At 41.6% G+C, this 24,548-nt stretch overlaps 1 protein-coding gene across 1 annotated transcript in view; it reads right to left on the reverse strand.

The window, feature by feature from the left end:
- The window catches only part of RAB21 (RAB21, member RAS oncogene family), a 31,497-nt gene extending 25,456 nt beyond the window's left edge, over positions 1-6,041 (reverse strand). The window contains exon 1 of the mRNA XM_016198968.2: positions 5,895-6,041. Coding sequence (XP_016054454.1) covers positions 5,895-6,041 — 147 coding nt within the window. The remainder of the gene's footprint in view (positions 1-5,894) is intronic.
- Positions 6,042-24,548: the final 18,507 nt, after the last annotated feature.

Consider the following 24,548-nt stretch of genomic DNA (forward strand, 5'->3'; position numbering starts at 1 on the left):
TAATCAAATAACAAGCACCTACCCTACATTTCAGGAGGCAGACAGGTGGAATTCCAGTTAGTATTCTAAAAAGGAAAATGATAGAAGGCATTTAAATTAGAGTTTGTAATTTTGAAACACCTTCAATAAGGGAAAAAAGAAGACACATCTAAAGAAAAGGAAGTCATCACCCAAGAGCACAGATATAGAAACATATACCAAAGACAAGAGGTAGTTATAATCAAAATGGCAAAAACATTTAATAATATGTAAAGTCAAGAAAGCTAACAGTTAAAGTACCTTACTCATCTTTATATTCCCCAGCTAGCACAATGTTGATATATAACAGGTATTAAACAAACAATTCCTTGCGTTTTTTTTTTTAAATCCTCACCTGAGGATATTTTTTCCATTGCTTTTCAGAGAGAGTGGAAGGGGACGGGGACGGGGGGGGGGGGGGGGGGGGGGAGAACGACGATGACAATGACACCTGATGTGAGAGAGACACATCGACTGGTTGCCTCCTACACACTTCCTTACCAGGGCAGGGATAAGCCAGCAACTGAGGTATGTGCCCTTAGCCAGAATTGAACCTGGGACCCTTCAGTCTGCAGGCCCATGCTCTAACCACTTACTCAAACCAGCCAGGGCTAAACAAACAACTCTTGAATTGAATTGCTTAGGTTCAGCATTACTGCTTCAATAAATTCCAGAGAAAAAGCAGTAGCTCCCTTACTCCAATCGTCTTTCTTGCCTCTGTTAATTTTATCAAAGCCCCAAATCCGCCGGGAAATCACATTAAGAGAGCTTGGGGAATATACACATAAGATTAAACTTCCTGAGACAGGTAAAGGATCTTGAGTTCTCAGAAAGCTCACCTACAAGATTACTTCATAATTATCAGTAACTTAGAAGCCCTGCAAAAAGGGAGCAGTACTAAAGCACGGCAAACGTCACGATTTTCAAAAAGGAAGTGAAATTCCAGAATGTCAATCCCAGCAGAAACGCCAATTCCAGCCAAAACTCATTACATGATATATATAATATATAAACAATTTTAAAATGTAGTTGTCCCTCAGAGATAGTATGGGTTCTCAAAATAATTCATGTCAAGTTCCATTACCTTTTTGACTGAGTTACCATGAACAAAAACAACACAAATTAAGCACCACCTATGTATTCAACAGCAAACATTTATTAAACAAACACGTGCCAGGCACTGTACTAGGAGCTGTACATATGACAGCTCTCTATTTAATCCACATAAAAATCCTATGAGTTCTATTCTTCCATTTTTTTAAAAAGAGCCAGCTTACAAACATTAGAATAACCAAAATCAATGATAGCTATAAGAAGCAGCCAAAATTCAAACTGAAGCGTAACTTCGAAGTCTTTCCCCTTTTTACCACATTGTACGGCCTCCTAATCCAGAAACAGTGTATCTTGTCTTCCACAAGAATTTGACAAAGCATCTTGTGATATCCCCTGTGGGCAAGACTAATGTAGCTAGGGCAGAAAAGCTAGCAGATCTGTAATACTGCAATAACCATTTTCACTAAAGGTTTTGTATCCAGTAGATAGTAGCCCACAGCAGGTCTTAAGCTGTTTTTTGCTTCCATTATCATTAATATGTACAACATTACATTAATAACTGTTTCTCACACAAGGGGAAAGAAGACTGTAGGCAAGCATAGTCTGAAAACGCCCCTAAAATTCTGAAAGTCTAAATAAAAATACACCTCTAGCAACACATCACTGGACTACAGTGAGACCTGGTGCAGAGCTTTGTACCTGGCCCTCTTTCTCCCCTTTCAAAGTCTTTACTAATGACCTGATGAGAAATTAAAGACAAATCTTCAGGTGACAAAGTTAAAATGAGTAGCTAATCCAGACAGTAGGGACCATTCCTTTATTCTATATGCCCAAGACCCAACCAAGTGCCTGACCCACAGGAGCAGAATCAACGTTTTTTGGAACTACAAGGAACTATAGAATCAAAATTTTAAAAGACATTAACAGGTTTCAACCACTGACATAAATCTATCAAAGTCTAATCTAATGGGGTAAATACATTAGGGACAAAAAAAAAAAAGACTATAAAATCCAAGAAAAAAGAATTTAAGGGATGTAACACCTTTCTTTTCTTTTTCTTTAAGCAAATAAGACTACGATAGCAAGCCCAATATTAATTGGTGTGAAAACTGCCCAAAAAGATCATGGAAACTTTTCTATTTCAGTGTTAGAGATTCTCAATAGGGGAGATGATAGCCCACACTTCTCTGCTCAGTTCAAATCTCCCTGCAATCATTTCTACAGCTCAAGGCATCACATTTAAGGAAAGAGGACAATGAGTAAACAAACGGTGAGTGTCTAGAAAACACATCAAAATAGTGAAATGAGGAGCATTTGAGATCTTGCTCCCTGGCATATGTTCCCAGTTTGACTCAAATAAACTCTTATAAAAGATCTTTAGCCCGGATGGATGTGGCTCAACCGTTGAGCATTGGCCCAGGATCCAGGAGATTTTGGTTCAATTCTCACATGCCCAGGTGGCTGGTTTGATCCCCAGTGGGGGGTGTGCAGGAGGCAGCCAATCAATAACTCTCTCTCATCATTGATGTTTCCCTCTCTCCCTCTTTCCCTCCCTCCCTCCTTCTCCCTTCCTCTCTCTGAAATCAAAAAATTTAAAAAAAAGTCTTTAAAAAAAAGTGAAATGATTTAGAACAGCATCATAGGATATCCAGTTAAAGGAACCAGAGCTGTTTATCCAAAAGAAGATAAGACTCAGGATGTGATAGCAATCTTCAACTATCAAAAGAAGAGTCATGTGCAACCAAGATGCGGTGGCAGAACTAGGACTGGAAACTACAAGGAAACAGATTTGGCTTTTACAAAACTTACTGGAAATTAGACCTGTCTAAAAAATGAAAGTTACCCTCAGGGCATAGTTTTCCACTTTCTGTATCAGCTCACGCCTCTAAGACAAAAGTGGACAATCACTTGACTGAAATATTTAAAAAAGACTGAAACAGAGAACCATAAAGTATCTTAGGTTCCTCTCAGTTCCATAATTCTTTGAAATACAAATGATGAGAGTGTACTCTGCAAAACACAAAGTATTTTACAAATATAGGTAGTAAGTAGTTTTGTTGACAAGAAAAAGGGGAACTTCCTGTCGTATCTATTAATGCATGATCCCTCCATTAGGAAATTAAAAGCATACAAGGATGGCCCAGCCAGCGGGGCTCAGCGGCTGAGCATGGACCTAGGATCCAGGACATGACAGTTCGGTTCTTGGTCAGCGCACACGCCTGGGTTGTGAGCTCGATCCCCAGTAGGGGACATGAAGGAGGCAGCCAATCAGTAACTCTCTCTTATCACTTAAGGTTTTATCTCTCTCTTCCACTCCCTTCCTCTCTCTGAAATCAATAAAAATATATTTAAATAAATAAAAAGCATACAAGGATGTGTTTTATGGATCACACTGAAGTCAAATTTCTCTGAAAAAATTAAGATGAGATGACATAAATTGATATGTAAGAAAAAGAGATTAGATATAATACAATTTCCACACATTGACATACAACAAAATCCTCAATTCAGTAATATAATGCAGATACTGTTGTGATGAGGGCTCTACAAACATCGAAGTCAGGACCGCTATGCTTGATACTGGAGATCTACCATGATCCGTCCTCCTGCAGGCACTGTCTACAGGACACTGTGGATTCCTGGGACTTGCTAAGGAGAATGTGCCTGCACGTGGGTGGGGCTCCTAAGACCTCTTCCTGCAGTTGAGCTGTATGTGAGCGGACCTACTATGGACAGTCTCCAGCAGTGGTTTTTCTCAGATACTTAAAAATCTTTAGCCTGCTTTTAGCTTCAAGGGTGGTTTTGGAATGTATAAGGAAAGTGTAAGTTTTAGGTTGAAGGGCTAAATTATCCTTTTTTTAAATTGAGGGCTCAATTACAATGGTTTTCCTTTTTATCTTAGATTTGCAGCATAAAGAAAACCACTAAAGGGGTGGTTTACCAATATCCAGAGATGGTGTGACTTAACTGCTCAAAATCTGAAGTCAGATCTGGGTTTCAAATTTCATGACTTGTGGCAATATAATGACCAGCAGCAAATTACTCAACTTAACCAAACCTGTTTCCTCACCTGTAAAAGGGGGTTAACAAAACTATCCACCTCATAGGCTGTTACAAGAATGATATTACAGAAGAAAAGTAAAGTATTCAGCATATTAAGAACTCAAGCCCTGGCTATTGGTTGGGCATGGTCCTATGCACTGGGAGGTTGCATTGACAGTTCAATCCCTGGTGGGAGGGGGTGCAGGAGGCTGCCGATGTTCCTCTCTCTCTCTCTCTCTCCCCCCCCTCTCTAAAAATCAATAAAGCTATTTTTTTTTTAAAAGATACATGCCTTCACAGGCATTATATGTAAGCATAAAGATTTTGAAGGCCTGATTTAAAAAACAAAAAAACAAAAACCATATGTTAGCTATTGTTTTTAAAACTTCCAAATGATCATAGAAATGTATTTATCCTACAAATCTCACTAGTAGCACTCAACAATAACGATTCACCATTAAAATTGTATAAGTGGTCTTGTACAAGGATGTAAAGGAAAAAAGGGAGTTTCCTGACATGAACTTTTTCAGATACTATTATGGCTTTACATAAGAGTAAAAATAGAACATGGAATTAGAACTGGAGCATCTTTGTAATTTCTAGACTTGATAGTTTAATAATAGCATCAAGCATCAAATGTCACAACAATTAGAACACTGTGAATTCTATTAATAGTGTTCATGTTCTTACACACTCCACAATCATTAATTAAGATCTATTGTGCAATCTGGAGCAGTAAAATAAAGATGAAGAGCTTACACTGGCCCAGGACCTAAGCGCTTTTATGTATATTTGTCCTGACAACTCTATGAGCTACACAGATATTAATATTATGACCATTTTAACAGATGAAGAAACTTAGACAAAGAGATTAACTTGCCCAGGATCACATCTAGTTAAATGGATGAGGTGGGATATTAACCTAGTCAATCAAGTTCAAAAGTCCACTAGAGTTTACCGGCTCTGACTACAATGATCAAGCCAGATTAGTTGGTTATTTTTCTTCTAACACGTGCAGCCTGATTTCCTTAGGGGAGAGGGGAGACTGACTACAATGGGCTCAAAGGACTGGTTTCCCTCTCAGTAAATGATTACATTCTAACACTTTTCTGAGCAACCACAATGTAATTGCAGAAGAAAGCTGGCTATTACAGCGAAGAAAATAAACAGCATTCACATGACGTTTCCATGTGAATGTGGGTCGACCGACCTCGCAGAGTATGACTGACCCACAAGTCAGTACCACGCAGGCAGCAATGAAACTGCGTAACCCACACCAGCAAGCGGTCATTTCAAAATCCCTCTAGAGATGAATGTTTTGCCAATCGGCACGTTAGTCGAAGACAGGACAAAATTGAACTTGCATAAACTCTTAGTCATCAGTAAGAGCTTAAGTTACAAATCACCTAGTTCGCAAAATCAAATTCGCAGCTAAGTTCCTAATTCCGCAAAAAAGGAGAAAAAAAAAAAAAAGGCGGGGATGACATTCGGTGACTGTAGGATGAAAGCACCTAAGGCCCAAGCGGAAGTAAAACGAAGGGGAAAAACCAGCCCAATAATGGGGACTCCACCACATGCGCAGGCGGGGGCCCCGGGGACTTTTCACGGCCCTCCGACAGCCAGTCCTGACGTCTACAGGCTGCCCCGACCCCGCGTGTCCCCGGGGCGAATTTGGAAAGGCAATTCGAAGGCGGAGGTGTGAACCCAAATCCAGGGGACCATGGCAGCCCCGGAGGAGCAGGGGCCCCGAGCCGCCACCTCCCGTTCTATGGGGCCCGCACCTGCAAAGTGGTGATGTGCTTGTCGTTGAACTTGTTCTCGCAGTAGCGCAGCACCAGCGACGTCTTCCCCACGCAGCCTTCCCCCAGCAGCACCACCTTGAACGAGTAGGCTCGGCCCGCCGCCGCCCCGCCTCCGGCCGCAGCCATCCCGTCGCTTCCCGGCCACCCGAACCCTAGAGCAGCGCCGCGCTCCCCACAGCCACCGCAGCGCCTTCACGGTCGCGGCCGGCGCAGGCCCCTTCGCAGCGGCCGGCTAACCCCGGGCGCCGTCTGCTCTGCCTCCCGGGGCGAGGCCGGGAAGGGCTGAGGGAAAGTCCGGCAATGAAGGGCCCCAGCAACCACGTCAGGCACCCGACGAGAGGCGAAGAGCACTCCCTTTCCGCCTCCCTCTAATGGCGTCTCCTTCCTCCTACGTCACACTTCGCGTCACGTGACCTCGGCGGCCGGGCGGCCCCTGGAACTGGGCCCGGGAGACGTGGGCGGGGCTTCGGGGGCGTCTGACGCGGGTGGAGTCGGCGGCGAGGGGCGGTCTCGCGCGCGGCCGCCTGCGGTCCCGCGCCGCTCGGCGTTTTGCGGGAGCCTGAGGGAACCGGGGATGAGTCGCTTGGGCGAGCCCCGCCGAGGTGGAATGCTGAAGTGCAGGACGTGTCGTTCCCGCTCAGGGAATGTGCACAGGGCTAATGGCCTCTCCTACCCAAGAGCCGCTGTGAGCCAGAGAGTCGAGGGGCCCTTCAGTATCCTAACAGTATTTTTTCTGTGGCATCCCGGATCATAACCATAGAACTTCCTTTAGTCCCCCAGGCCGCCAAGGCTCCTCCTCATCTCCCGGATCTCAGCTTAAGCCGGGAAGGCCGCCCTGGCCACCCCCCTTCGCCCCGTCCTCCCCCTCCCCCGCACCCCCAGACTAGGTGTTTTGTAACAGTAACAGACCTTCCCCAGCGGTGTTCGCCGCGCTCCTTGGAAAGCACTTGGCTGCGTATCTGCCCGGCCTTCTTAGGTTGCAGCTTTGTAAAGGACAAGGACTGTGTGAGGCTTGCCCGCCTTTGAATGTCTTACCCCAAGTGCCAACCACATAAGCGGCATTTTATAACTATTTAGGAAGGAAGGAATGAACGCACAATACGTCTGAAGCCAGTACGCCTCGGATCCCCAGTTTTTGTGTTTTGCACGAAGCTTCCGGCATTCCGAGGCGCCCCCGCCTTGCTGGACCCGGCTTGTTTGATGACTGCTCAGTTTTCCTCATCGGCCTCTCCTTTCTTTCATGAAATACACTCTCCCAAGGAACCATACTGCTGTTTCCCAAATTTTGCAACTAGAAACCTGGTGTCCGTTAGGCAAACTTTTTTTTTTTTTTTTTCTTTTTCCCACCAGACTCCTTTTCCACTTTAAACCAGATAGTCCACTCATTCATTCAAATATTTGAAGGGTCTCGGTCATATGCAGGCCCTGTGCTGAAGGGGGCTAATATGCGTCTTTGTCATCAAGAGCTCGCAGTGCAGCAGGGAAGACAGACACAGCCCATTGTACAATAAACGCTTTCATCTTGATAAAGCAGTTCAGAATCATTTCCAGACTTAGGTGGGGAGCCAAGAGGCGTAACCTAGGCGAGAAGGGAGGGGAGCTTCGCAAGCAGAGAGAACAGTATGTCCAACAGGTAGGAAGGAGCAAGCGTCTAAACTGAAGCACTGGAAGAATGCAGAGGGCAAGGAAAAGAGCGTCAGATGGGACCTGCAGAGAAGCCAGGGTCAGTACCGAAAGGGCCTTTCGGCAAATGAAGAGTGTTAATCAAGGGGGCGGACATAATCCTATTTGACTTGGAAAAGATCGCTCTGGCTGTACTGTAATTTGGAAAATGGGTTGAGAAGGATAATATTACTTAGATTTATTTAGGCTCAGTCATTAAAGAGACCTTGTGTCCTCATGATTATATCTGAGGATGTCTTCTCTATTTCTTCTGTCTACCTTCCTCCTTTCAAGGCCTTTGCACATTCATGAATACTTTCAGAATTAGAAAGGGGCACCGTCCACTGTCCCTTCTGAATTCTTCTTCATGTTGGATTGAAATCGGCCTCTCTCCACCTACAATTAATTGTCCCAGACTCAACACACAGCATGTATCTAATCCTCATTAGTTGTGAAACATCTTCATACGTATGAAGAAAGCTATGTGATTTTCCTTTAAGCCTTAGCCAATTCTTTCAACCACTGTTTAAACGATATGGATCCCAGATCATTTAATAGCTTTATCATCTTAGAACCTACCTATGTGCAGTACTTTGCATTTATCACTGAATCAAAGATTATTAAAATTTTTTATTGTAAAATAAAGTAATTTAAAAAGAAAATAATTTTTCAGGTTTAGCTTACATTGGGATTTAAGGAAATTATTGCAAATGTTCAAGGATTGCAATAAGTCAGTTTGGTATAGTTTTGAGCAGAGTGGGTAAATATAAATGTAAATTGTGGCAGAGTGATAATCCCCCCATCTCAAAATATCAGGTCCTATACCTGGTGCTTGTAAATGTTAACTTATTTGGAAAAGGGTCTTTTCAGATATTATTAAATTAACTATTTTGAGATAGAGAGATTATCTTGGATTATCTGGGTGGCCTCTACATACAATCACAAATATTCTTTTTTGTTAATCCTCACAGAAAGAGATTTCTTTCCATTGATTTTTTTTTTTTTTTAAGAGAGAATGGGAGGGAGAGAGAGAGAAAGAGAGAGAAACATTAACGTGAGAGAGACACATCAATTGGTTGACTCCCGCATGCACCTGAGCGGGCCAGGTATGGAACCTGCAACCCAGGTATATGCCCTTGACCTGGAATCTAACCCAACACCCTTTGGTGAGGGCCAGTGCTCTAACCACTAAGTAACACCAGCCAGAGCACAAATATTCTTATAAGAAGAAATCAGAAGGGCCCAGCCAGTGTAGCTCAGTGGTTGAGCATCGACCTATAAACCAGGAGGTCATAGTTCAATTCCCAGTCAGGACACATGCCCAGATTTTGGGCTTGATTCCCAGTTGGGGACGTGCAGGATGCAGTGGACCAATGACTCTTTTTCATCATTGATGTTTCTATCTCTCTCCCCCTCTCCCATCCTCTCTCTGAAGTCAATAAAAACATATTTTAAAAAATCAGAAAGAGATACTACATACACAAAAGAAAAAGCAATGTGACCACGGAGGCAGAGATTAGAATGATGCAGACACAAACCAAGGAATGCTGACAGCCACCAGAAGCTGGAAGAGACAAGGAATAGATTTTCCCCCTAGAATTTCTGGAGGGAGTGCGGCCCCGCCAAAACATTAATTTCAACCTAGTGAAACTGAGTTTGGGCTCCTGACCTCCAGAACTGGAAGAGAATAAATGTGTGTTATTTAAAGTCATTAGATTTGTGGTGATTTGTTACAGAAGCCATAGGAAATGAATATATAAGTATATTGGGAGAAAACAAGTAGCCTATATGAGTCTAATGTTAGAATTGCAGATTCTCAGATTCTCAGTCCCCCAACTCCATTAAATCAAATTTCAGGATCACAGTCCAGGAATCTGTGTTTTGTTTTTTAATCCTCACCTGAGGATATGTCTATTGATTTTAGAGAGAGAGGAAGGGGGGGTGGGGAAAGGCAGGGAGGAGAAAGAGAAAGAAACTTCTATGTGAGAGAGAAACATCAATCGGTTGCCTCTTATACGTGCCCCAACTGGGGACTGAACCCACAACCTTTTCTGGTGTACAGGAAGATGCTCCAACCAACCGCTGCAACCCACTGAGCCATGGGGGGCAAGGAATCTGAGTTTTAACAAGCCCTCCTTGTAATTCTTATCCATGCTAAAGTTTGTAAAGCACTGACTTAGGAGATAGAAATACGACTTTGGAGAAAATGGTCATGCAAAGGGAGAGAGATAAGTAGGGAAGAAAAACTTTGTTTTTATTCTTTTGGCTCGGCACTTTGAAGCGCCTGAGGCATTCCCAAGTAAAAATATCTAGTTGGCTTTTTGGGCCTATAGCACAGAAGAGAGATCTGGGCTTTTGAGGCAAGGATAAAGGAATCTTCAATATAGACCTGGAAGTAGAGTACACAGGACAGGATGGGATCACTCAGGAAGAATGTATAAAAGTGAGAGGGTCCCAGGGCCTAGGACGGCGCTCTGAAGCACACTGACTTTTAAGGGATGGGCAGAGAAAGGAGCTGCAAAGGGAAATCCAAAGGAGTAGAAAGAAAACTAGAAGTCAATGTCAAGGAGAAGAGAATGTCTTAGGAAAAAAGGAATCATGAAATATGCTTTGGAGAAATCAAGTCAAATAAGGATTGGTAACTGTCTACTGGTTTAACCACAACATAATAATTGGAGATCTTGGTTACAGCAGTTTCAATAGAATGGGAGGGTTGAAATAAACTTGTAATGCTCAGGAACCAACTAAAAATGGTTGATTTAGACCAGTGGTTCTCAACCAGGAGTAATTATGCTCCCCAAGGGATATTTGGCAACATCTGGTGACATTTTTGGCTATAGGCCTTTAGTGGGAGGAGATTAGAGATGCATAAACATTCTTTAATGCACGGGACACCCCTCCACCCCAACAAAAATTATCTTGCCCAAAATGTCAATAATGCCAAGGATGAGAAACCCAGCTTTCGCATAACAAAGTGTGTTTATTTTTGCAGTCCATCATAATTATAAATGCCCTAGGTATAATCTATTGTAGAGGCAAACAGAGAGTATGGCTGAACAAGTAGTAAGTGAATGGGAAACTCAAGAGCTCAGGAAATTATTTCCAACTTTGCCACTATTTTCTATGTATGTCTTTTAAATAATCACTTAAGTGTTTTCTCAGCTCCATTTCCCCAAGGTATTTATAATCCTCCATTAAACACTGGTTCCTTTTAGGAACAGTTACAGAGAATATATTGTTACTCTAATTAGATTTCCCCTTTGGGACAAAAAAGGAATTAAAAAATACCTCTATAACTACTTTTAAAAATTCTAGTACAGATGCATTGTTTCTATATTAGTTTTTCTATAAATACAAGAAGTTTGAATTTAATATACTGTAATATGCAAACATTTGAATAATAAGAAATTGAGTATTATGGGATAAAGTGGAGAAAAAACAGGAATACAATTAAACAGATAAAGGAACCTTAGGAAAATTAAATAAAACTATTATTCCTGCAGCTAGCTGCCAGAGTGGAAGGAACTGAAATTTGGGGCTTGGTAGTAAAACAAGAATTTTTAATAGATTCTGATGTGCTCTCCTCTGGGGTCTAAGACTGTGTCTGTCACACTTTTGAATCTCCAGATCCTGGAATGTAGTGCTCAATTAATATTTATTAATTAAACCAAGTGACTAAATAAAGCCAAGCCTATAAAATTCTGAGGTTTGAGAAATGCTCTTTGACATATGGAGCTTTATTAAATAAAATTGTCAAAACATTTACCATTTTAAGCATCCAATAAGAGTAATTAACAATAGAAAGAAAAATCGGTATCATCTACTGTCAACCGTCTGTGAACTAAACCCATTTGTTCTTTTATTTGCTCAGTCACTCAACAAACTTTATTGAGCACCAGCCAAAATGTCTCTGCCTCCATGGAGCTCATTTTCTAGTGTGGGAGGCAGCAAAGAAACAATTACAATAATGTGTAGTGGCCATGTTTTGTTTTTTTAAAAATAATTTTTTATTTTTCAATTACAGTTGACATACAATATTATATTAGTTTCAGCTGTACAGCCTGAGTTGGGTGCTCCAAGTACACCAAGCCCCCCATGCGGGCTGTGTGTACCTTCCTGTTGTAGTTGAGCCTTAATTACTGTTGGCATGTCAGTGGGAGGGATTGACGCCCCCCTCAGTCCAATCAGCTGCAAGGATTGTCTGTGACCACGTGGAAAATCTGCTGTGCAGGGGCTGGACTAACTTCAGTCCAGACCCCCATGGAGTAGGACTAACTTCAGTGGGGCTCTGTGCCTGCTGAGTGGCCCTTTGAATGTGTCCCTTATTGAGGTGGTTGTGGTGTTTCGGTGTGGTCTGAAGTTGTCCCCTGGGTGTGCTGGCTGGGGTCTTCTAGGATGTCTAGGCCAGGGCCACCAGCATGAGCTACAGAGCGATGGGCAGATGGCTGCTACTTGGAGGTGCCCAGGAAGAGGCCACACTGCAAACCAAGACCAGCTGCAGCTAGTGTCAGGCCTGGGGCCACTTAGCAAGAATTATGGGGTATGCAGAGGCTAGATACTGCTTGTTGGAGAGATTTTAGGGAAGTCCAAAGCATGAGCCAAGACAGGCTGTTTGTATGGGAAATCCACTGGAAATGGCTTAAGTGGGTCTGCAGGTTGGGTAGGGCAGGGTCTCAGGGAATCACCAGGGTGGGGCAAACAGTGTTAGCCAGATTGATGGAGACTCAGATATGGCACTCACCTGCGGCTCTGTCCAGGGAAGGGCTCAGCAAAGGAACTATAGCCTCTGCCAGCACCTCTGTCTGGGAGAAAGCTGCCCCTCCAGCCCTTGTCCTGATGCCAGATATTTCAGTCTCTTCCCGTAGGTTCCCAGCACCCTTTCAGCTGCTGCCCCAAGGCTGGAGCTCAGAGCAAGTGAGTCCAAGTGAGCTCATGCATGGGTCCTCTAAGAACTCCCGGGATGCCAGCAGCCCTTGTTCTCACTCAGCCACAATCCCTGTGGGCTTTCACTGCCAGAAGCTATGGGGACCTCTCTCAGCACTGGGACCCTGCTGAGTCCACCAGTCTTGACGCGGCCTCCTATTCACATCCTCAGCCATAGCACCTCCATTCAGCTAGATCTCTGGCGGCTCTGAAAGATGGTTGCTCTACAGTTCAGACGCAATTCCGATGTGGTTGTGGCAGGATGTGAGCACTGCATTCATCTCTGCCGTCAGCCATCCTGACAGGAAGCCCTGTAATAGCCATGTCTCATACCAAACTGGCATCCACACCTTCTCCTTTCCATCAGAATCCCATTCTTGCTCAGGTATCCACTCTCTCCTGTGTCAAGGGCTATGCCCCGAGCTTCCAGCTGGTTCTGATCTCATTTCCCTATGGTTCCTACCAGCTTTTAGAGGTGACTATTCCTGCATGTGAAGCAATAGCTCAAATGCTTCTTGCTGGCAAACAAAACTGAGCTGTAATTGTAAGCATTGGCCACAAAGGGGCACAATCAGCTCAATGAAATTTACCAGGTTGGCCAGTGTATATTCAAGACTTGTGGGTGTGGCCCCGTTGGTTGGATCATAGTCCAGTAAAATGAAAGGTCATGGGTTTGACTCCTGTCAGGGAACACACCCAGGTTTCGAGTTCTATCCCCAGCCCTGATCAGGGCACGCGCGGGAAGCAGCTGATTGAGGTTTCTCTCTCACATTGATGTTTCTCTCTCTCCCTTCCCATCTCCCTAAAAATCAATGAAAATGTCCTCATGTAAGGATTTTAAATAAGTAAATAAATAAATAAAAGACTGGAACTCAGAAGTCCCTCAACATGAAAAAAAAAAAAAAGAGAGAGAGAGAGAGAGAAAGCAATGGGAGATTTTCTTTGCAGTTGTAGAAAAAGAGAAAATTCCAAGAAATCTATGGGCTAGGGAAGGGAAGACAGTTCCCAAGCCATTTATTCCCAAAGTGACAACATTAGCTAAAAGTGTCTCAAGAAACTTTACATATTCTTGTCAAAGAAGAAATTTAAACCAAACTTCCAGATTCTTGGAATTTATCAATTTCTTTTAATATATATATAATCTCAAAGATTAAAGAGGAGAACAAGTAAAGAAGCCAAACACTTTAATTGTAACATGTATTTTATATTTCCATTTATAAATTGTATTTTGAAATAACCAGAGCATGAGATTGTATCACATGGAAGTATGTGCTTGACATGATTGGCAATAGAATTGTGTAGCGGCAATTTCTAAATTACTAAAATGTTTTAGTTCAGAATGGTAGCAGTCTCACTGAGTCAGTCTACTATGCTCACTTTTTTTAAAAAAAATATACCTTATTGATTCCAGAGAGAGGAAGAGCTAGAGAGAGAGAGAGAGAGAGAGAGAGTTGAAACATCAGTGATGAGAGAGTCATTGATCAGCTGCCTCCTGCACATCCCCAACTGGGGATTGAGCCCGCAACCTGAGCATGTGCACTGACCAGGAATCGAACCCCGATCGCCTGGATCCTAGGTCGATGCTCAGCCACTGAGCCACACCCAGCTGAGCTAGTATGCTTGCTTTTAAAAACGATGTCAGGAGTCACATGGAACTGGAAATTCTAAAGAGATTTGTCCACTTAAACTAGGCCTGAATGACTATACTTTTCCATCTTCTTGAGAAATAAACCAATGTGGAGATTGAAATCCTCTTCAAGAAATTTTTTTTTCCTGGTGAAATAATTTGGTCAAGGGTTCTTATGGGAGATTTGTGATGTTAAGATTGGAGAGCTTTTTTTTTTTAATATATCTTTATTGATTTCAGAGAGAGAAGGGAGGGGGAGGGAGAGAGATAGAAACATCAATGATGACTCATTTATTTACTGCCTCCTGCACTCCCCTGACAGGGGATAGAGCCTGCAACCCAGGCATGTGCCCTGACCAGGAATTGAACCATGATCTCCTGGATCCTAGGTCGATGCTCAACCGCTGAGCCATGCCTGGATGGATGATTGGAGAGCTTTTTGACAGCTGTGAATGGTCTAACGGGATGTTAGGAAATGCTATACATATATACTAAGGATTTAGGCATTCAGTGCCACTTGCTTGAGTGTCTCCTCTACTGGCTACTCATTCCTGTTTGATAAGGTTTCCTTTAAAATCTTACCATTTCTTAGGCCACTTTCTAAGTACTTCCTAACATGTATCATTGATGCATCACTGACTATGATAATTACCTACTTATCAGTATTAGAGCTGTAAGCTCTTTGGTACTAAAGATCTGCCTCGCTCACCACTATATCCTGTGTCCAGAATGCCTGGAATATGGTAGATACAAAACAAATGACCAAACCTCCCAAGTACCAGCAGTCTCATGCCTTCATTTCCAATAAATCTTAATTTCCCCCCCACAGCCTCTGCATAAAACCTCCAATTCTTCAAACCTCCATTAGACCATCCTAGTGAACATTCTATGTGTATTTGAAAGGATGCATTCTGTTGTTAGGTCAAATTTTTTATAAATGTCAATTAGGTCAAATGAATTGATAGGATTGTTCAGGTCTCTATATTGTTGATTTCCTGCCTACTCCTTCTATGTTGAAGTCTCCAACTGCAGTTACAGATTTGTCTATTTCTCCTTTCAGTTCTACCAGTTTTTGTTTCATGTACTTTGAAGTTCTGTTGTGAGTGCACAGACATTTAGGAGTATTATGTCTTCTTGGAGAACTGACCATTATTATGTAATATCTAATATCCCTCTTTATTCCTCATATTATTCCTTGTTTCGAAGTCTACTGTGTCTGATATGAATATATCTATTATAACATACTTTTGATTAGTGTTTGCATGGTATATCTTTTTTCATACTTCTACTTTTAATCTATCTATATATATGGGTTTCTTATCTACCTATATATATGGGTTTCTTATAGACAATATTTAGTTGAGTCTTGCTTTTTTTTTCAATCCTCACCCAAGGATTTTTTTTCCATTGCCTTTCAAAGACAGTGGAAGGGAGAGAGAAACTTGATTGGTTGCTTCCCACACGCCCCCTGACCTGGGCTGGGGATCAACCCTACAACCAAGGTATGTGCCCTTGGCCAGAATCAAACCCGGGACCCTTCAGTCCACAGGCCGACGCTCTAACCACTGAGCAAACTGGCTAGGGTGAGTCTTGCTTTATTATTTATTTATTTATTTATTTTTAAAAATCTAGTCTATTCCCTGTCTTTTATTGGTATTCCTGGTATTCAAACCACTCCATCTGCTTCCATAGCACTCAACAGGTATACCAGTAGCAATTAAACCCACAACAGGTATTCCGTAAATGGCTTTGCCTTCTAGACCACTAAAACCTAGGTCGACAAGTGTGTTCTTCACCTTCCAACTCTTTTACCTAATAATAATGGGAATGGCTACAATTAGTATGTTCTATGTATGAGGCTTCTATTTACTAATTGGGGTTAAATTAGTTAATCCCAATAACAATGCAATGAGGTGGGTACTATTAGTATCATCCCCAATTTATGGATGATACTAGAAAATCAAAGTACAGAGAGGTTAAGTAATGTGACCAAGATCACATTAAAAACATTAGAGCCAGCTTCCAAACTTAAGTAGTATGGCTCCAGATATTAACCTCACACTATACTGCCTCTCCGTCATTAAAGGAGTCTTCCATTTCAAATCCACATTTTAAGTAGGATGTCTTCATGCATTGTCTCCACCTTTTTAGTACTCAAACTACTCCATCTGCATCCATAGCACTCCTCAGGAATAATTAACAGTAATCTTCATATTATAAAATCCAATAGACATTTCTCAATTATCTGTTTGGCCTTCTCTGATGCATTTGACAACGTTAGCCACATTCCTCTAAACTGGATTAGCTATGTCTTCTCTGTGCTCCCATAATGCCCTATATATATTCTTATTTTGTGGTTGTATAATGCATCATAATTAAATGTTCAAGAGCTTGTCTACTCACTATCTCATAAGCCCCCTGACATCAGAGAATGTTTCTTACTTATCTTTGTATGTCCATGGCCTACCATAGTGCCTGGCACATTGTAGGCATTTAAAGATATTCTGTTAAATCAGTGAATAATTGAAAACCATTTACTGATAATATTATTTGTTGTCACTTCTGCATAGGCAAACAAAAATCTGTCAAAGGCAAAGATTTTATGACCTCCATTATTTATTATGATTGAATAAGAAGGAAGTAAAGGTTGGCGGAGACTCAACCATTTTTTTCTTCCCCAGTGGGATCTCCTGGATGCTCTTTGGAAAAAATAAATTAACAATATTTTTCTTTATGTCCCTATAAAGCCCCGGCTGTGGTTTACATTAGAAAAACAACTTCCAGTGAAATACAAACTTGACAGCATTAATGGCATCTTTACTGCTTCCATCCTCATGTGTTTTCTCCCCATTTAGGAGCAAAGGGACTTTCATTAACCATTTCAGATGCTGTGTTATGTTCAAGAACATCAGGGACTGTTACAAAGAATCAGTTTATTAAGTCAAGGCTAGATTTCTTCCGCTCTTGGACTCCTTGTTTTTAATCCTCACCCAAGTATATATGTTTTTTAAAACTGATTTTTAGACAGAGAGGAAGAGAGAGAGAGAAACATTAATGAAAGAGAGAAACATCAATTGGTTGCCTCCCATATGTGCCCTGACTGGGGATTGAACCCGAAACCTAGGTATGTGCCCTGAGCGGGAATCAAACCTGCAACCTTTTGGTGTATGAGATCATGCTCCAACAACTGAGCCACCAAGCCAGGGCAACACTGCAAAATCTTTTAAAGGAATGTTACAAAAAAGTTGGGAGGCAAAAATCAAAGTTCACTGAGGTCAAAGCTGCTAGACTTCTGAGACAGAGAACTGAAGAGAAGAGCACTGCACAGAGAGAGACTTCTGGAGAACTGCAGGGGGATCCCTCAAATATTTGACTGAGTGCTGATTTGCCCATGAGTGAGAGGAATCTCGGGAATAGCCACTGGAAAGGAGTAAGAAGAACAATTTCTTGGAGTTCACACAGGGCAGGTAATAGTTTGTGTTCCCACCAGTCACAGTAGAGAGGCTGCATCATTCTTAGGGCATTGGGTAGCGCCTTCAGAAGAGTCAGGCCTTAGAAGCAAGGATACAAAGCAGTGAAGTCTTCTCTGGACCTGCCATACTAATGCTTAATGACAAGCCTTAAGTGAATCAAGATGATCCTCAAGTAGATTTAATTAAATCTTTAAAAGGATAACCCTCACCCTGGCTGGTGTGGCTCAGTTGGTTGAGTGTCATTCCTGCACGAAAAGTTTGCCTGTTCCATTCCTGGTCAGAGCATGTACCCAGGTTGCAGGGTACCCCAGTCGGGGTGCATACAGGAGGCAACTGATGTTTCTCTCTCTCCCTTTCCTTTACTCTCTCTCTAAAATCAATCAAATCAATAAAAACATTTTAAAAAATAATAAAGGATAACCCTCATGCACTGTTTGTGGATATGTCAAATAGTGCAGCCATTATGGAAGCCAGTATGGAGGTTCCTCAAAAAATTTTAAAAATTACCATATGATTTCAGCAATCCCACTTCTGGGTGCATAGCCAAAATAATTCAACATAGGATCCTAAGAGATATCTGCACGCCATGTGCACTGTAGCATTATTCACTATAGCCAAGAGATGGAAGTAACCTAAGTGTCCATTGACAGTCATAGATAAAGAAAATGTTGAAAACCCCGACAGGGCGTGGCTCAGTGGTTAAGCACCAACCTAGGATCCAGGAGATCGAGGTTCAATTCCTGGTCAGGGCACAGGCCCAGGTTGCGGGCTTGATGCCCAGTCAGGGATGTGCAGGAGGAAGCCGATCAATGACTCTCTCATCATTGATGTTTCTCTCTCTCTCACTCTATCTTCCTTCCTCTCTTTGAAATCAATGAAGATATATTAAAAAAAGAAGAAGAAGAAAATGTAGAATTTTAATTTTACCTGGCTGGGTAGCTCAGTTGGTTAGGGCACCATCCCAATACACCAAGGTCGCAGGTTCAATCCCCAGTCAGGGCACATAAAAGAATCAACCAATGAATGCATAAATGGGTGGAACAATAAATCGATATTTCTCTCTCTCTCTCTTCCCCTCCCTCCCTCCCTTCTACTCTCTCTAAAACATCAATGAAAATAAAACATCCTCTGGTGAGGATTCACCAAAAAAAAAAAAAAGTTTAGATGGTAAAGTTTGCTGTTATATACTTTTTACCATAATGAAAACAAAATCACCCCCTCTCCAGCTAATCTATCACCTTAAATTCATATGTATATAAAAAAAATTTTTCTTTCTAGACTATTGGTCTTTTTGTCTTTTCCTATTAAAATATCATATAGATTTGATAATTTATATTAAATGTTCAAAATTTAATAAGATAAATCTCACTTCATTGTTCTTATTTTTCATAATATTCTTGGCATTTCCATAGCATTTAACTTTTCAGATCAATGTTGGGAGAATTTTATACAGTTCCATAATAAACAATTAGACAACTAATTAACATATTACTTTTGCGGAAAATGCTATTTTTTATGCTAACTTTTCCTATTCAAGAATATAGAATGTCTTCCTATTTTTTCAGGTCTAATATTTTTTATATTATACCTACCAATAATATTTTATAGGTTTATATATATATTTAAATGTTTTTATTGATTTTGAGAGAGAGGAAGGGAGAGGGATAGAAACACTGATGAGAGAGAAACATCATCGATCAGGTGCCTCCTGCATGCCCCTTACTGGGGATCTAGCCTGCAACCCTGGCATGTGCCCTGACCAGGAATTAAACTGGGGACCTCTTGGTTTCTGGGTCAATGCTCAACCACTGAGCCACACTGGCCACGCTATTTATTTTTAATTAATTCATTCCTAAGTATTTTATAGTTTTTTCACTTTTATGAATGGAATATAGAATATTTTTCTCATTTTTCATTTCTAGGTGCTTGTTACCAGGAAATTGAAAAACCTATTCAATTTATTATACTGCTTTGATATATAGCCAACTTAGTAATTTCTCTTAGTAATTCTACTAGCATTTTATTGGATCTTTTGGATTTTCTAGATAAATGTCATCAGCAGAAATTACTTAAACTGTTCTTTTAATTTTTTGTCATATCTTATTAAAATTTCCGAGACAATGTTAAATAAAGATGGTGATATTGTAATTCTATGCCTAGTTTCTGATTTTAATTTCAATTATTTACTTGGCTTGTTATTTAGAATTCTATTTGCACATTTTTATTTTTTTAAAAATATATCTTTATTGATTTCAGAGAGAGGAAGGGAGACGGAGAGAGAGATAGAAATATCAATGATGAGAGCGTCATTGATCGGATGTAGCCTGTGTGCCCTGACCGGGAATCGAACCCTGATCGCCTGGATCCTAGGTCGATGCTTAACCACTGAGCCACGCCCGGCCGGGCTATTTGCACATTTTAAAATTAATGTTATTTGTTATATTTTGGTAGTTTTATATCTATTATACTTATGAGACAACATAGGGACTTGGGTGCAGAGAAGTAAGACCAGATAAAGTGTCCACAAGAATGCAAACCCCCCTTCACTTCCTATGAAAAATGCAGAAGTAGTAATTCTTATCTCTTTTCTAACCACTTACCCCAGTGCAAATGTTGAGACCACTCTTCCACATGTGCAGTGGAATAAGGTTTGAATGCTATACATCTTTTTGGGGTGGTGCTAGCGAGTGACAATGCCATCTTGCCCTCACAGCTCATGCTCAGAGATTGTTGCTATGCAACTCAAAGACACAGGAAAAAAAAAATCCATGCCCTGCCCAATCTTTACGCAAGCTGGCCTTATCCCAGCCTATTAAAAACAACCCAACAAAGCCACTCAGAGAGCCAGTCAGGGCCTTTTTACCCCTGTGCTGTCTCCCATGGTTCATCTTGATTTCCATCTTGGGGAACCCAATAACCCCAACATAATTAACACTTAGAATTTTTATTAGGATGGTTGTTAATTTCATCAAATAACTTTTTGGCATTTATTGATGTTAACATATGTTTTTTACTCTTTAATTGTTATAGTAATGTATTATGTTAGTAGATTTCCTGATGTTCAAACACCATTACATTCCTGAAACAAATCTTGCTTGAACTTTATATATATCATATATACATGATTTTATTTGCTAAATTTTGGAAGAGAATTATGCATCTATATTTGTGAGATAGAACTAAAAATAGATTTTAAATTTAATAGAACTATTGAAAAGAAGGGAAAATAGAATAAATAGTAACATGATCAAACCAGCTAAATATGGAAACATATACGTAGAAAAGTAAAATATTAATATAACTTATAAAGTATAAGGAAGGAATAAAAGTAGTATATGTTGGTCTCTTGTGTTTCTCCTCTGCTTCTATTTTTTGTCTTGATTTCCATTTCTTTGTTTTTACCTTGCACTTTGAGTGAGATTTAAAAAAAAAAAAATTTTTTTTTTATTGATTTCAGAGAGAGGAAGGGAGAGGGAGAGAAACACAACCCGGGCATGTATCCTGACCGGGAATTGAACCATGATCTCCTGGATCACTGGTCTATGCTTAACTGCTAAGCCTCGCCGGCCAGGCCACTTTGAGTTTTTATACTTTCTTTACCTTCTAGGCCACTGTAGTGACCAATTTCTTTCAATTTATCTACCAAGGTATTTAGTTAGGGATTCCTGTTTGTTATATCTGTAGTAATTTTTTTTTACTGCATTTGAATTTGATTTTTTTTTTTAAACAAACAAACAAACAAACAAACAGGTAATTTGTTCTCTTGGAGGGGGGGAATTATTTTCTGTTTTTTCACCCCTGATCTTACATATATAGACTGTTTTTCTTTCCCTCCCTCCCTCCCTCCCTCCCTCCCTCCCTCCCTCCCTCCCTCCCTCCCTCCCTCCCTCCCTCCCTCCCCTTCCTTCCTTCCTTCCTTCCTTCCTTCCTTCCTTCCTCCCTCCCTTCCTTCCTTCCTTCCTTCCTTCCTTCCTTCCTTCCTTCCTTCCTTCCTTCCTTCCTTCCTTCCTTCCTTCCGCCTCAGATCTGTTTTTCTGGAAGACTTGACGTCCAATAAGCATTTCTCTACACTTTGTGCTGGCAATGTAGAAAGCAAGCAGGTTGTCACCTCTCTCTTGGCTCCATAAATAGAAGTCTTATAACAAAACAGATAAGAATGAGGGCTTTGGAGCCAGACTGGCTCAGTTCAAACAACAGCTCTGCTGTTTCTGTGATGTGGCCTTGGGCAAATTATTCAAACTCTGTGTCTCAATTTTCTTATTTATCCAATGGAGAAAATAGTAAGAACATTCTTGCGGAGTTATTGGGAGAATTATAAGAGTCTACTTTTGTGAAGTACTGAGAACAGTTCCTGGCAAGCATACAGGCTGTTTTAAAAAAACCAAAAACCTGCTTCTGAAAATGGATGCTAACGTGGTAGAACAAAAATTGTTAAAACTTTCAGCTTTCTGTTTCCCTCCCAATTGTTCTTAATTTTGGCTGCATATTGGAATCATAGAGAATCTTTCAGAAATACTCTTGCTGTACTCCATACTAGTTAGGTTGAATCTTTCAAAAGGGGGAACAAGGCAGTAGTGTAATCAAGTGACATGCTTGCTCTGACTCTAAAATTTAGCCTGCATTTCTCCCATGGCCCACAGGCTAATAGCTCCCGCTGTAGATATGCTTATCAACTAGAGGAATTCTGCTTGAGGCTTGAGTTTTTGCAAGAACAACCCCTTGTCAGAAGGCACGTTTCCAGAAGAGGTAGGGATATATGTAAAAAATGACTGTTTATCAAAGATTTATAGGAGCCTCAAGACTGGACTCAGATAAGCAGGGGTCAACAGACCAGCCAGGAACAAAGAAAGTTAACGATTTTGCAATTTTCCTTGGATTTTTTCCACCCTTATTTGTCTAAAATCCTCAACCATCTCTGGCCCTACCCCTCCTCCCTTCCCTTGACATAAAAGATGCCTAACTTCTAGGCTCTCTTAAGATGGATTTGCGGGAGCTATGAGGCACCCCCACATCTTCTCAATCAACAATCCTTTCCCTACTTCAAACTCTGACATTTTGAATATTGGCCTTTGAAGCATTGGGCACAGGCACCTTGAACCAGTAACAGGAATTTTCCAAATTTGCCATGTGATTCCACTCTGTAGCCAACACTGAGAACCACTACCTTAACCCCTACACCAAAGAAAATGCCTTATTTTGCCTATTGATCTACTACTCTTGCACTAGTCAGTGTAAATGAATTCCTCAGACAGTTTCTTTTGCTTTGCATAATGCAGATTTCTTTTTTAAAATTTCTTTATTGTTGAATCACAGATGTCCCTGTTTTTCCCCATTGACCCCTTCTACCCGGCACCCACCCGCCTGCATAATGCAGATCTTAAAAAGACGACTACAGAATGAGGCCAAATATCAGATTCAAGGAAATTTGGAGAAACTCTGTAGTCATTTTCCATTGCAATAAGATAAAACCCAAAGTTTGACAAGGCGAAGCTCTTTAGGGGTCCAGCCCTGCCTGCCTGTGGCTCCAGCCTCCCGGCTGCTCCAGCCTCCCTGCTGCTCCAGCCTCCCTGCTGCTCCAGCCTCCCTGCTGCTCCAGCCTAACCAGCCACCTTTGCGTTCCTTTAACAGGCCAAGTCCTTTCTGCCTCAGGGTTTTTCTGCTGGCTATTTCTAGTTCCAGAAATACACTCTATTCCCTTCTCTTCCTTTCTTCCTCCCTTTCCCTTTCCTTTTTCTAATTTACATTTTTTAAATGTTTTTACTGATTTTTTATTTTATTTTTTCTTTTAGAGAGAAACATCGATGTGAGAGAGAAACATAGATAGGTTGCCTCCCATCTGGGGATTGAGCCCACACCCTGGGAGCCACTGGCCTGTTCTCCTGAAGATCAATGGGGGAAGGGACTGAACAGGGGGGAGAACAGACACATGCCCAATAAAGCCTGGGTGAAGTAGGGAAGGTACTTGTTTGCCAGTCACACCTAGCAACAGGTCATTGGCCAGAGTAGGAGTGGCCACTGCAAGAGTGGGAAGATTTGGAATATTTAATCCCCTAAATAAAGAAGTTCTCTATCCTGTGTTTTCAGGACTCTTGGGGCTCTTGTTGCAGGGGGACCTCAGCACTTTGCGTAACAGTTGTCATCCCCTCTGGGAGGGAGTGCTCACCATCTTGACTTGGCAAACATTTACTCATCTTTTAATGTTCCAGTTAGTTCTCTGCCGAGTCTTCCCATATCACCCAAGCAGCTAGTGGCAGAGTCCTTGCAGCACTTTGTAATGTCCTTGCTCTACACTAGCCACACATCATAATACATGTTAACTCAGGGTGTTAACCTGGGGATGACTCTAATTGCCTACTTTTGATGGAGATGCTAATATGAGGAACATTAGGAGACTAAGGTCAGAATAACATACACATCCTTCCATAGAGAACTTGACAACCTGTTGCATAGCTCCTGGACTCCTCAGCCAGACCAGAGTTACAAACTGGGGCCAGAGGGGAGAAAACCTCTGTGAGAATAGAGTTTCTTTCTTTCTTTTTTTTTTTTTTTTTAATATATCTTTATTGATTTCAGAGAGAGGAAGGGAGAGGGAGAAAGAAAGAGATAGAAACATCAGTGATGAGAGTGTCATTGATTGGCTCCCTCCTGCACGCCCCTGACTGGGGATTGAGCCTGCAACCCGGGCATATGCCCTGACCGGGAATCGAACCCTGATCTCCTGGATCCTAGGTGGATGCTCAACCGCTGAGCCATGCCCGGCCGGGCAATAGTGAGTTTCTTTAGAAGTGGTAGCCAAGCCATGAGTCCCTGCTCTGGGAGGAGACTAGAAGTGTTTACTTTAGTTGAGGGAGAGAGAGGGAATAACGAGTGCCTGAATCATGCCTAAGAAAGTTTAAGCTGACTTTCATCCTTCGGGCTGTCTCCTGCCCAGGGATTGCAGAGGACAAG

The sequence above is a fragment of the Miniopterus natalensis genome, chromosome 2 (genome assembly GCF_054644295.1).
Source record: "Miniopterus natalensis isolate mMinNat1 chromosome 2, mMinNat1.hap1, whole genome shotgun sequence".
Lineage (NCBI taxonomy): Eukaryota > Metazoa > Chordata > Mammalia > Chiroptera > Miniopteridae > Miniopterus > Miniopterus natalensis.